Source organism: Vulpes vulpes, chromosome 11 (assembly GCF_048418805.1).
Source record: "Vulpes vulpes isolate BD-2025 chromosome 11, VulVul3, whole genome shotgun sequence".
Classification (NCBI taxonomy): Eukaryota; Metazoa; Chordata; class Mammalia; order Carnivora; family Canidae; genus Vulpes; species Vulpes vulpes.
This window is the reverse complement of record NC_132790.1, coordinates 89,723,499-89,736,763: the sequence shown is the minus strand read 5'-3', so window position 1 is coordinate 89,736,763 and position 13,265 is coordinate 89,723,499. Positions and strand designations below refer to the sequence as shown.

General features: G+C 40.9%; 1 protein-coding gene across 2 annotated transcripts in view; it reads left to right on the top strand.

The window, feature by feature from the left end:
- Window positions 1-13,265, top strand: part of SLC9A9 (solute carrier family 9 member A9) — a 537,539-nt gene that overhangs the window by 234,600 nt on the left and 289,674 nt on the right. For both annotated transcript variants that reach the window (XR_011995298.1, XM_072727072.1), the window contains exons 7-8: window positions 874-1,012; window positions 5,689-5,794. Coding sequence is in view for 1 of the 2 variants with exons in the window: in XM_072727072.1 (XP_072583173.1) it covers window positions 874-1,012; window positions 5,689-5,794 (245 nt within the window). In the remaining variant the exon portion in view is untranslated. The remainder of the gene's footprint in view (window positions 1-873; window positions 1,013-5,688; window positions 5,795-13,265) is intronic.

The following is a 13,265-nucleotide window of genomic DNA, read 5'->3' as shown; positions in this document are numbered from 1 at the left end:
TTTATCTCCCCAAAGCTACTGGTTCTAGCACATCTGTTCCTTTTAATGCTACAATACGGAGTTCATATTTCCTAAAATAGGATGTACCTTGTCCTTCATATGAATATTCTGGGATTTGAGGGCCTGGTTAAAAAAAATAGCAAATGTGGTGTCCTCAAAAATATTTAAGTGAACAGACTGCCTATTGGTGGATTGCTTTTTCTCTATGGAAATAAATCTGTTGGCAGCCACCAGAATTGGGGTATAAAAGATAACCTCGGGCAGCTGCTGCCATTTGTTTCGGTGGGAAAATGAGGGTTTTGTCTTTCCCCAGGGGTTAATACTGTGATGCTCTAAGCATCGTCTGGGCTCTATTTCTGAAGGGTTACACTGGAGAGGAGGAATGCTTTGTGGTTTATGACAAGATCACAGCAGAATATTTTGTGCACGCTGTGATTTGTATTGCCCATTTGTGCACAGGCCATAAAAGTGCACTTTTTATCAGGAGCATTTGTGAATATATAACAGCACTGAAGACATATGGCCACTAAATAATTCACAGTTATCTATCTCCTCAGCAGATTCCTTATACACCTACCATGTTTTAATGCCTAGTTTGCTCAGAAACAATATTCTTTATGACCCTTCCAATATAAAAATGTTTACTGACTGGCAACAATATATGGATACCATGGGATTGGGCTGTAAGGAAAGGGAAAGCTCTCTACTTTCTCTAACTCTCCCTGTCCTCATCTGTTTCTCCTGAACTCTTCCAACCAGCAGCTAACCTCATAGAAGGTACCCTCCTCAAACGTGGGTGCTAACTTCTGACATCTGGTATTTGGGCCGTAAGAGAGAAGTCACTAATTAACCTTCACCATCTTTTCTTTTCAGTTCTATATCCATTTACAGTCCCAAGGAGAATCCAAATGCATTTGATGCTGCAGCATTCTTCCAGTCCGTGGGGAATTTCCTGGGGATCTTCGCCGGCTCGTTTGCAATGGGGTCTGCATATGCTGTTGTCACCGCACTGATATCCTTTGTGCATGTGTGTGGAAAGCTGGGGACTATTAAGAGCTGTCAGTGTCCCTGGAATGTTTCTGAAGATGGACAACCTCCAGGCCAAGCAAGAAATGGCTAAACAGTCTGATTCAAATGTGATCCAATGCCACTGGAGCCATCTTAGTTCTGAGTCATCTTTGAGGCATAAGTTTGGTAGCAGCAGAGGGGCCCAGGATCCTTCTTGTCCAAAGCCTTTCTAGCACTACTGCTACTGTCTGACCCTAAGATAGCAATAATCTTAAAAATTGCCAATAGATGGGCATGGGGCATCAGGATTGGATGTATTAGGGTAAAGAGGGAAACTGAAGATGATCTGAGGTCAAGAACAAGACAAGATTGACGGGGAGTGATTTACTAGGTATTCTCTTCTTCCTTTTCAAACTTCTTTCAATCACTAGCTCATAGGACTGGCTGAGCCAAAGATCACTGTGGGTTTAAGCAAACATCCTTAGTGATTTTACTGAAGGGGACCTACAAGCAGGGCAGAAATGACATGTTTGCCATATCTGGGCAATTGTGTCATCCCATTCCCTCTTTTGTAGTAGTGGGGTGGAAGAATGGTAGAGTTCCTAGAGGATTTGGGCCAGGGAATGAGGCTGGTCTAGTGAGTTGTCTAATGAACAGTCAGATGGGGAGAAATAGGTCAGAGTTGAGGAAGCAGGCCAGAAAGCCAATGTCAAGTGTGAGGGCTTAACAGAGGCCGTAAAAAGAGGCACAACAAAGGATCAGGGACAAAAGACCTTGGGGAAAAGAGAAGGTGCAAGATGTGTCAGGGCTCTACTAAAGAAAGCAAAATGTTGGATATTTTTTCATGGGGACTGACCCAGTGAACCCTACTCACTAAGCAGCTGCTAAAACACTAGGTTCCACTAAGGGCTTCTTTTTAAATATATATATATATATATATATATAATTATAATAATATATAAATAATATATAAATATAAATATATATTTATTATATATTTATATATATATTGATTGATTGATTCATGAGTGACACAGAGAGAAAGGGAGGCAGAGACACAGGCAGAGGGAGAAGCAGGCTCCACACAGGGAGCCCATGTAGGACTCGATCCCGGGACTCCAGGATCACGCCCTGGGCCGAAGGCAGGCGCTAAACTGCTGAGCCACCCAGGCGTCCCTACTAAACATTTCTAATATGAGTCAGAAGATAAATAAAATATGGCCTTCAATTAGTAACAACCTTGGAAAGACAAGCTCTACAATAAGAGTTGTGTAGAAGACTGGTGCCAAACCCATAGCCACCTTATTAGGACTCTAAACATTCAAATGTGGATGAGTCCATTGTTTCTGAAATAGTCCAATAGACTCTTGACTAGTCTTATTATTCTGAAAAATTATTTAAAAAGCAATATTTACCTACAGAGAGAGATGTAGGCTTGGCCTGAAATATAGATAGGATATAGACAAAAGCTATGTGATAAGCGATTCGGGAGAAAAACCAGCATTCATTGAAGTGTGGGGATAGGGCTGGCATGAGAGATGGACGATGTGCCTGAGAGGACCAGAGGGCTCGGAATGGTGAGCAGTGGAAGATGGGGAGACACAGGTGGGTTGGACTCACCTTGTGGAGTCTCTTGGAGTATTATTCAAAGGAGTCTGAGCTTCCTTCTGTAGTCTACAATTAGCTACTGAAGGTTTCTGCTCAGGAGAGTGACATACTGAAAGCCCAGTTTTTAAACAATAAATGAGGAACTAGTTCATAGGATGAGTCAGAAAAGGATTAGAATCAAGAGAAACTGTGATGATGAGCTGTGGAAGAAACATCAAAGAGACTAATGTTTAGAAGAATCTCTAGGACTTAATGATTAGAAGAGGGGAGACTCAAAGGCCACTCCAAAATTTTGGGCTAGAAACCCTAAAGAGTGTCAACTCCTTTGACAAAGAGATAATGTAACTCAGAAAAGCTAAGGCTGATCTCTAATAAAAATAACATTAATAATCTAATGATTAATATCAGTACTTACGATACCTAAGGCCTCTTACTATTTGTTTTATACGCTATACCTCACTGACCCTCACAATGACCATGTCACATAGATACTATTTTTATCGGACCCTGAAGCTTAGAAAGGATAAGGTATTACCCAGGGACATACAGCTGTAAATTAGAGCCAAAATTCAAACCTGGAGATTGAAACCAAGAAACAGACCATGCATTTGATCGCTGATCCCTATTGCCTCTTGATTATTAAGTGGAATTATGATGGATCCCACATGTTGTTTTGCATAAGTAATGGTAGTGATGATAGCAACATTTCATGAATGTCTAACATGTGTCAAGGCCTTTGTATATATCTCTTCATTTGAATCAACCCTGTAAGATAGACCATTATTATTCTCACGCTACACATGAGGAAACTGAGGCTCAAGGAGGTTTAGTTGCTACTCTGGGTCACATATCAGTAAGAGTGAACACAATTATTATTACTGTAATGTTTGTAGAGAACTTCACCATTTGCCAGCCATTGTCATTAGCATTTTGCTAATGGATTTTCTCATATAGCTTTTGTAAAAACACTGAGAGGGAGATACTGTTATTATCTCAATTTTACAGCTAAAGAAACTGACACGTAAAGGTTAAACAACTTGTCTAAAGCCATACAGCTGAGACATCTCAGGGCTGGGATTTAAACCTAGGGTGGATATAAACTCCAGAGCCTGCACTGGGTGGAAAAGCTGAAATTGGAACTCTCTTATGCTCAATATGAAGGGACTGTATGGAAACATAAGTAAACAAGTTGGTAAGGAAAGGGGGAAAAATTCCTGGAGATTAGAAGTCTGCCATGAGATTGGAACAAATCTGGAAAAAATGCTGCAGAAATGGAAGAGACAGGGGTTCAGTCTCAGGAGGAAGAGCTGTCATGTAGCACCTGCTGGCCTTGCCTCTCACAAACTCAGGCTGCAAAGGAGATGGGTGCACAGTCATTCCCTCCACCACATTGAGCCTTGACACCTTGTCCATGATGAGGTGGTGCTCCTCTGGGTATAGGCCTGTGGGCTCTATGCAAGCTTGGGTCTTGACCCAGAACTAACCTACTTTCTGGAGAAGGTTGAAAGAGAAGAATGTCATATGTCCACTTGAGTGACCTCAGCCTTCTCCACAACGAAGTAGAAGAGGGAATTCAGAGGAACAAACCCCACTAAAAACAAAGCCTGCCCTCCCAGTAATAAGAAGGAATGCTGAAAAGGGGCAAAGGGCAACCTGTGATTTCTTCCAGATAAAAATTGCTTCCAGATCCTTACTGACTCTATTTCCAGAAAAGATGGTTTATGAAACAAATTCATTTAAATCACAAAAAGAGAAAAACGTGCATATCCCTTGTTGCATGTCCAGCACTCTTGTGAGTGTTTAACATGTCATAGCTGGTTTATATAACTAGGAGGTAGGTTGTGTGATTTATCCCCATTTTCAGGCAGGGAAACCAAGGCACAAAGTGGTCGAGGGACACACTGAAGCTGATACAGTGAGGTGGAATTTGTCTTCCAGAGGCTACACTCCCAATCATGAAGTCACTCTGCCTCTTCTTGACATTTTGTGCTTTCTAAAATTTTGCAAGACATTTTAAATATACCTCATCTAATTTTATTCTCCACACTTGGGTGAGTAGGTATTATGCTCATTGACAATTCACACAGGATAGAAATGAGGCTCAGAGAGGTTAATACATTGCTCAGAAATCACACAGCCAGTGACCAGCAGAGTCAAGACTCCAATCTTGGTCTTCCACCCCAGGGGTCATGCTTTTTTGCTCCCCCCCCCCCCCCACCCCCTGCTAACCATCTCTTAATGTGGAATCTCTTCAGATGTTTGTCTTGAAGCATAAAAATGCAACACGACATCTCATTTGTCAGGGCATTTTTTCCCCTAGCTGTGGGCACAGTTGCAATGTAACCCTTTTCTATGGATCACATATTCCTAATCATCTTGCCATAACCCATTCTCTGCATGATTTGGATCAGACCACTCTTCTCTTGCTGTATGTGCAATTTATAGGCTATTGACCAAGTGTCATCCCAGCCAAAATGAACCATTGCCTCCCAAAGGGCTTCTTGCCTGACCTAGAAATAATATACCTGGCCTCTATCCTACTTATACTAAGATGGCCCCAGTAGTTTCCCTATCACTGAACATAAATGTCCCTCCTGATCCTATTTCCATCCTCAAGAGAGGAGTCTTTTCAGGTGATCTGTCCACAGACTCTCACTCCCCAGGGAGCAGTGGCCTCCTTTGGTGCTGACACACTTGCAGCAAGTCACTGAGCCTCTGCTCTCCCTCCATGGCTCTGTTTTCCTGATGTGCTGCAGTCCTGGAGTGGACACGCCCCAAGGGCCAGGGCCAAATTCAAGAGGCTTCGTACCCACAGTGAGCCGATGCTATCTTCTTACTTAGCAAGACACCTTTCTGTAACCTGAATACAGGTTTGCATTTTCAGTGGAGTGTTCAGCCCCCAGACGAAGCCTGGAACTCCAGCTGGCCTTCAGCGCAGTCCCAATGAGAGTTACAGTCTGAAAATCGGTTCCCTTACCCTAAAACCATCTCGACCAGATTTAGTTTTCCTCAGCCAAGGAGGAGAGGTAGCTGTAAAAGCATTTGTTGTTTCCCTTAACGTGTCTTTGTCACTTGACCAAATTTACCAAACTGTGTGAGTTCCCCATGCTGGAAACAGGCCTGTTTTTCCTCCTGTCGTGGAGCGCCTTCCTGTCTGCTGAGGCCGCAGGCCTGACAGGTCAGTGCTGCCTCCTGCACAGGGGGCTGGGTGTGGGAGGCGTGTGTGTGCTCCCAGAGGTACCCCTCCCTGACGCAGCAGGAGGTGAAATGGACTCTCTCTACTACGGGGTTGTGTCTGAATCAGCCTTTCCTGGGTACCCTGAGGAGAAAAACACAATAATTCATCCATTCTGCACGCAACAACTTAACGGGAAAGTCTCCAGAATGACATTTCCTCTTCTCTCCTGGCTGGGCGGGAGGGGATGTTAAAACCTACAAATGACTGATTTATAGAGGTGATGGATGACTTCATAAATGGAAGTCTACTCAGCTGCTTTGCAGAAAAGGGTGCTGGTTTGCCGTTGGCTGCTAAGGGCGAGTACCCGTGTAAGCAGCCTCTCTGGGGTGTGCACATTTCCACACACATCAGTGTGGAGAATCCTTGTATGCAAAGAAACAAAGAGCTAGTGTGGCGGGGCTACAGTGTAGTACCTCTTACCACAAGAAGTCACATATAGAATCTCTGAGGTGGATCAGTTAATAGAGAAAGGGGCAGCCCCCGATGTCCCAAGGGATCCTGTGATCTGGATTCGACAATTAGATTGCCTTTCTGCAACAGTGAGGATTTGCGCTTGGATAGCTGCAACGATTGGGTGCTTTTCCACCTAGAAGAATCACTGTGGCTCTGAGCAAAATGTCAAAGCTGCTTCTGTCCTTTGGCCTAGTTCCCTGCTCCTTCCAGGTTTCAGTCCTGGATCCCTTGCTGCTCACTACTGTCATCTTAATTGACATTCAAGCGGTGAGACTGGCCTCCTCCGCCCCTCAATTATTAACTGGGAACAAAGTATTCCTCTCTGGGTATTTACATTTTATTAGGTGGTACTTTAAGTATAATTAATAATAATAGAAGTTGACGTATATTGACGGAGTACCGTGAGCCAAGCACTAGCTTCCCGCCTTTCATGGACATTCTTATTAATTCCCAGACCTAAGACTCAAAATTAGGGCCTACACTCGTTACTGGGTCAACAGTAAGTAGTGGAGCTGGGATTTCAAACTAGGAGATCTGATTCCAGAGCTAGACTCTTGAGGTGCAAACGTTGCTGCCTTGAATGAAACTACATTTGTGGAGTATCAAGCAAGCCCTCGTGAGGAGGAAGATATTTGGGGTCTCAGGAGCCTGCCTGGTCCACATGCCCATAGACTGGTTTGGCTCTCCTGTGAAAGGCATGGCAAATCTTTCTTGTAATGATAACCTGTCCTTCTGGGCAGCTGACCCAACTTACTGCAGAGTCACAGGGGCCACCCTGTTCCCACAGGCTTTGAAGGCGTCTGTCGCTGATGCAGAAAGCCATCTGCCAGTTCTTAGGAGACTTATGAAGGCTACATTGTCAGAGTCCACCGTATGGGCCCTTGTATCTAAATCAATGTCTGTTATGGTAGTGTCTTCTCTTGTTATTAGGGAGGTTGCTGAAGAGCTTATTCATTCCAGAGAAAAGGAACAACAGTGTCCCTTAAATTAAAAACTAAAGGTATAAAATCTATATCAGCCATTCAAAATAATTTTGGTTCCCTTTCCTCCATATTCCATGCCCTTTTCAGCCCTCAACGTTTTGTAAAATGATGTAAGTAATGTTAACAGAACACATATTTGACCTTCTAAAAAAGTAAAAAAAGTATCTTAACTCACCTGATATTTTTTAGTCTATGTTGAATATTGTAATAAACACACACACACACACATGCACACACACACCCCAATACCTCAAAGCTGCTTATTTTTATGTGTGAAAATTGCCTTTTTATTTCCTGGTCCGTTTCAGCAAGATCTTGTTTTATTAACTATTTAAAGGTTACAGTCCATGTATAAACGGCTAGTTTATCTGTACCTTGCTCTTTTGCCACCCCTTTCAACCTGATATTCTTATTGGATGGCACACAGACTACTCCTAGAGAGCCAGCATCATGGGATAGGTGAATACAGGTGTGGGCCGCAGAAGCGGACCCAAGAGTCCATGGCTGCACCCAAGGGGCACACTCGCTCCAGAGCACTACTCCAGAGTAAGCAATGTGTCTAATAGGCATTTGATACAAACCGAACTCTAGGTGTAAGCATTTTCTACTGTCATATACCAAGCCTGCTTGGTCTAAATTACTTATGTATTTGTTTGTTTATTATCTAATCCTTGCTTCTTTCCAAATTGGATTTGAGACAACTCATAACATGAGGCATGCATATCATGGGACCATTTAGTTGAGAGTAAATACTCAAGTGCTTTGGGATAGAGTTTTTCTGCAAAATTAGACAGCTGTTTGTTGCTGTGGTTTGGCAATAAATATAGCTCTGAGCTTTCTGGCAGCCAACGCCAAAAGGGAAACATGATGAGTTATATAGGAATAATAGAGCATTATAAAAGGAAATCATACTTATTTACAAAAATGGGCAAACTTCTTTTCTGGCACTAAAATTTTAGGGGAATTTATCACGTGTATCCTCGTATAAGGGACCTTTGAATGCTGTAGTGGACAATATATTTAATAATACTTTTAAGGGGGACACCTGGGTGGCTCAGGGTGTGATCCCAGGGCTCCCAGATGGAGTCCCACATCAGGCTCCCCACGGGAGCCTGCTTCTCCCTCTGCCTATGTCTCTGCTTCTCTCTGTGTCTCTCATGAATAAATAAAATCTTAAAAAAAAAAATACCTTTAAGGAAGATGGAGATACACTCTTCATGAAATCATTTCTCATTTCAACCTTCAGTGAAATCTGAGGGAGTGGTATCAAATCGTAATTATCTAAGGGTGTGTCTGGTAATGATATAATCTTTTTAGTTCTAACCCACCCACAACTAAACAAAGGTATTGGAAGGCTAAAATCTAGAAAACATTTTTAGAAATCTTTAACAAACGAATATATGGCAATGACTATAAAGAACTAAGTGTAATAAACTATTAAGCCATTTATGAGTAGTTATGGAGGGAAGCAGCATCATGGAGCCTGTCTGGGTTCATGAACAACACATCATGTAGGTCCGAGGGATGGGATGGGGCGACATGCATTGGTTTCTCAGCAGAATTCTCTGAGCCCTGACATTTCAAAGTGGTGCTCAAGGATGCCCACCAAGTGAGCAGGGCTCTCAGCTTGCCACCCCTACACTATCCCTTTTATTGATTCCAAGAATTGGGTTTTCATATAAGATTTTATTTTTAAAAAAGGATTTCTGTTGTTTTAAACAAAGTCCATCTGTTTTGAGAAACATATTTTTGTTTTTTCTTACGACCAAGTAATGTGTAAACATTATAGACAATTTAAGAAGTGTAAATTCACAGAAGGAAATCAAATTGGAATCACCTGTTTTCTTATTACCTATTAATCACTATTGTTAATATTTGTCTGAATACATCTAATTATATGCATATCCGTACACTTCACTAAATATGTACATGCAGATATGAATGTAATTATACTTCTTAAATTTTAAGTAACTTGCTTCTTTTCACTCAAGGATTTATAATAACTTTTTCACAACATTTTTCATCTGTATTATTTAACGGCTGCCTAATATGATATCATATCAACTTGCCACAATTTACTCAATGCTCCTTTGATTGTTTATAGTTTTTGGTATTATTAATATGATTGCAATGGTTATCCTTATAGATTGATGTATGCATTTCTATTGCCGGATTAATTGAAAGGCTAACATTTTAATGTCTTGGAAAATTCACCCAAATTATTCTCCAGAAAATTTGTGACCCTTTATACTTCCACAAATAATGAAAGAGAGCTCATTTACTCATATCTTTACTACCCTAAATCTTACCCATCCCTGCTAATATGAAATCAATTTCTATTTCATTGTGATTTACATTTACTTTTAAAAAGATTTTATTTATTTATTCATGAGAGAGACACAGAGAGAGAGCCAGAGACTTAGGCAGAGGAAGAAGCGGGCTGCCTGTAGGGAGCCCAATGAGGGACTCAATCCCAGGACCCTGGGATCATGACCTGAGCCAAAAACAGATGCTCAACCACTGAGCCACCCAGGTGCCCCTGTGATTTACATTTATTATATTTGTTCTGAGGAAAGCATTTTAGTGACATGTCATTGGCAATTTCTCTTTCTCTTTTGCTGAACTCCCTGTTTCTGTCCTACTCCTTTTCCCTACTGAGATGCTTGTTTGTCAAATTAATTTTAGGAGCCTTTTATTTATTTAGAAAATTAACCTTTTGGCTGCCATGTAAGCTATAAATATTTTCCAATTTGTGGTTTTATCTCTTAAATATATTACATTTTGTTGGCTTAGTAAGGGAAAAGGATAGTATGGACATTTTCAAGTTTATGTGGTTAATTTTATCTCCTTAGAAAGCTCAAGGCTTTATTAATTTTTGCATAGAAAGCCTAAGTGTTTGTTAATGACAATGCATACTTTCTTTTACTAGTCTTGTTTTATGAATCCAACTGGAATTTGTTTTGATATGTAGTACAGGAGATAGCAGGAACTTATCTTCCTAGAAGATACGTTCCATTTGTCCTAACACCCTTCAACTATAACCTATGTATATATAATATAATGTCCATGTCTATAGGTACATAAATGTATATATATGTTCTGGGTTTTCTATTGTACCACTTTAGTCTTCACTGTTTTAATCATTTCAGCTTCATTGTTCATCTTAATATCCAGTGGATCAATGCCTCACCCTTCCTCGCCCATTTTCAAGAGCTTCTTTGCTGTACTCACATATTTATTATTCCAGATGGACTTGAAAATAACTTTGTTAGGTTTCAAGCAGAAAATGACTGAGATTATGATTGCAGTTGCATTAAATTTTTAGATTAATTTGAGAAGTGGTGTTTTTACAATGTTGAGTCTTCCCACCCAGGAATATGTTATGTCTCTCCATTTATTCAAGTCATCTTTTATGGCCCTTAGTAAATTTTTATAGTTGTCTTCATATTCAACCTACAAATTTCATGTTAAGTACTTTTTAACTATTTTATATTTGAGGATATTATGATGAATCAAAACTTCTTCCATTATAGTTTCCAACTGGTTACTGTTTATTTACGCGCACCCAGACTTCACTAGGCTTTTGGATTTATTCTCTCTGTAGTTCTGAAATCTAGAACTCGAGCTGATGTGTAGAATCAGGATTGATAGGCCAAAGTTGCATCAGACTATCAGGTCCTCAAGGGCTCTATCAGCACCAGAAGTATGGCTGAAGCATTCTGAGCTCATTATCTTTTTTTTTTTATTTTTATTTATTTATGATAGTCACACAGAGAGAGAGAGAGAGAGAGGCAGAGACACAGGCAGAGGGAGAAGCAGACTCCATGCACCGGGAGCCCGACGTGGGATTTGATCCCGGGTCTGCAGGATCGCGCCCTGGGCCAAAGGCAGGCGCCAAACCAATGCACCACCCAGGGATCCCGCCCATTATCTTTTGAGTAATAGAATGAATGATTTTAGCTTGACAAGAGGAAACATTTCCAAAATCTGAATAAAAGGCTGCTTTATAAGATAATGAGTGCCCTGTGCCTGATAATATATGAAAGATTATATATGTCCACTGGTCAGGATATTCCAGGGCAGATTCATACTTCAACTAAAAAATGTATCATAAATTACATTAATCTGCAATTTCATTTCCCTAATTATTAAGCTAAAATAGAAACATGTAGACCTGAGGAAACAAGAGCCTAGTTGAGAGGAATATAGTAGACATATGTTGATTTGGACTGCCCAGCAATCATTCTTATTTTCACAGGTAATAGCATCCTGATGTTGCTTAGGAAACTGTCCCTCCTCCATCAGATACCGTCTTGTTGATCAAGGTGTCTCATCCTCCCCTGCCAAAGAGAACAAGACTTTAGAAGGAAGGTCAGTCAGACACTCTTTCCCTAGGATGTGATCCTTTAGGAGGGATATAGAAGGAAGTGTGACTGTTGGCACCTGTTCTTTCCAACAACAAAGCCCTATTGGACCCCCCCCCCCCCATTTACCCCTGATACAGATTCCTGGGGCTGCCTTTGTGCATGTTTTCTGAGAGCTATCACTCTTCTCTCCAGTAAATTCTTTTCTGATTACAGTAGCCAGAATTAGTGTTTATTGCTTGCAAACCAAGAATCCTAACTGGTACAAGGGAAGGAATAATCCATGATGTATTTCCACAAATGAAACTAAATAACTTGGTGACAGAACAGAAGGGGAAAGAAGCCAAAGACAGTGGAGCCTCTAGGCTAGGACACTTGGGACCCTCTTATGCCAGATGCACAGGGATAGGCAAACCAAAAGGATCAAGCTTTTGAAGACAGTTTGCACCGTGTTCATTATCATTTTTGATTCAGCTTCTTATAAGATTCATTCTGAACACTTCAGTGTGAGGGGGGCTTGCTCATTACCACATCTTCTGCTTTCACGTTCAGTTTTACTAATTTGATGATGATCATTTGATTTATTTTGATTATCTTTCACTTCAAGGGCCACATTTGCAACCGCCTCGTCCCAGTCACTTGGAAATTGCACCTGCAAGTGTTCAATAGTCACATAGAAGAACTTAGTTTTATGGAAACAAGTGGCTTTTAGACATGCAAATGAAGGCTGGCATTTCAATTACCCAGAAGTTTGATTCTCTGGTGTTGGAAACATACAAGTGCGGTTTGAGAAAACTTTTATGTGGGAGAACTGGGCAAAATGTCAAATGCAAGTGAGGAGTCTTTCTAGATGATAAGGGTGTAGAGATAGAAATGGACTTCAGGGAGTTCTTACATGCCAGGAGAGCAGAGAGAGAGAATGTATAAGGATGGGTCTGCCCTACTTACAAAATCAGCCACTTTAGGGGTATGTCTCTGGGTTCTGGCTCTTTGGCTTGCTTGCTGAGGGATGGGAATAAGTCATCCTATCAATTGGTATCTCAATTTTCTTTACTACAAAGTAAGAGGATTTTATTACTTTGTAATAGAAGGACATTGTACATGTACAAAATGTGGTTTCTGAGTAAATACATGACCCCAAGGTATTCTCTCTACGAGGCACCTGGTACACATGCATACCTAATTTCTAATCAGATAGAATTTTTCTTGTGCAGACTTCTATTTTCTAGAAGTCATTAGGTTACTGAGCTTTTATTTTAAATTGAATATTGAAAATAGTTCAGCAGTATTATTTATAGCATAATCTGTAATGGAATTGAATCCTGTCATCGAAGCCGCTTTTCAGTTTATAAAGATAACCAAAAAGCACAGCTGCATAGGCTGTTTGAAGACTCATTTTTATAATCTGTTTCCCCACTGAGACTTTGGGGGTCAGGTTTTTGCCAGAAGCAAACTTTCAGGGACTGTCATTAAACACCCGAAGAGTAAGATTTCTAATGGCAACATTGACACCGTGTCTAATGATTTCTCTGCTTCCAGGTACTGCTGTAATAAAGGCAGCTTCCATTTTTAGATTCCTGGGGCATATTTTATGTCCACTCAAGGCAAAGG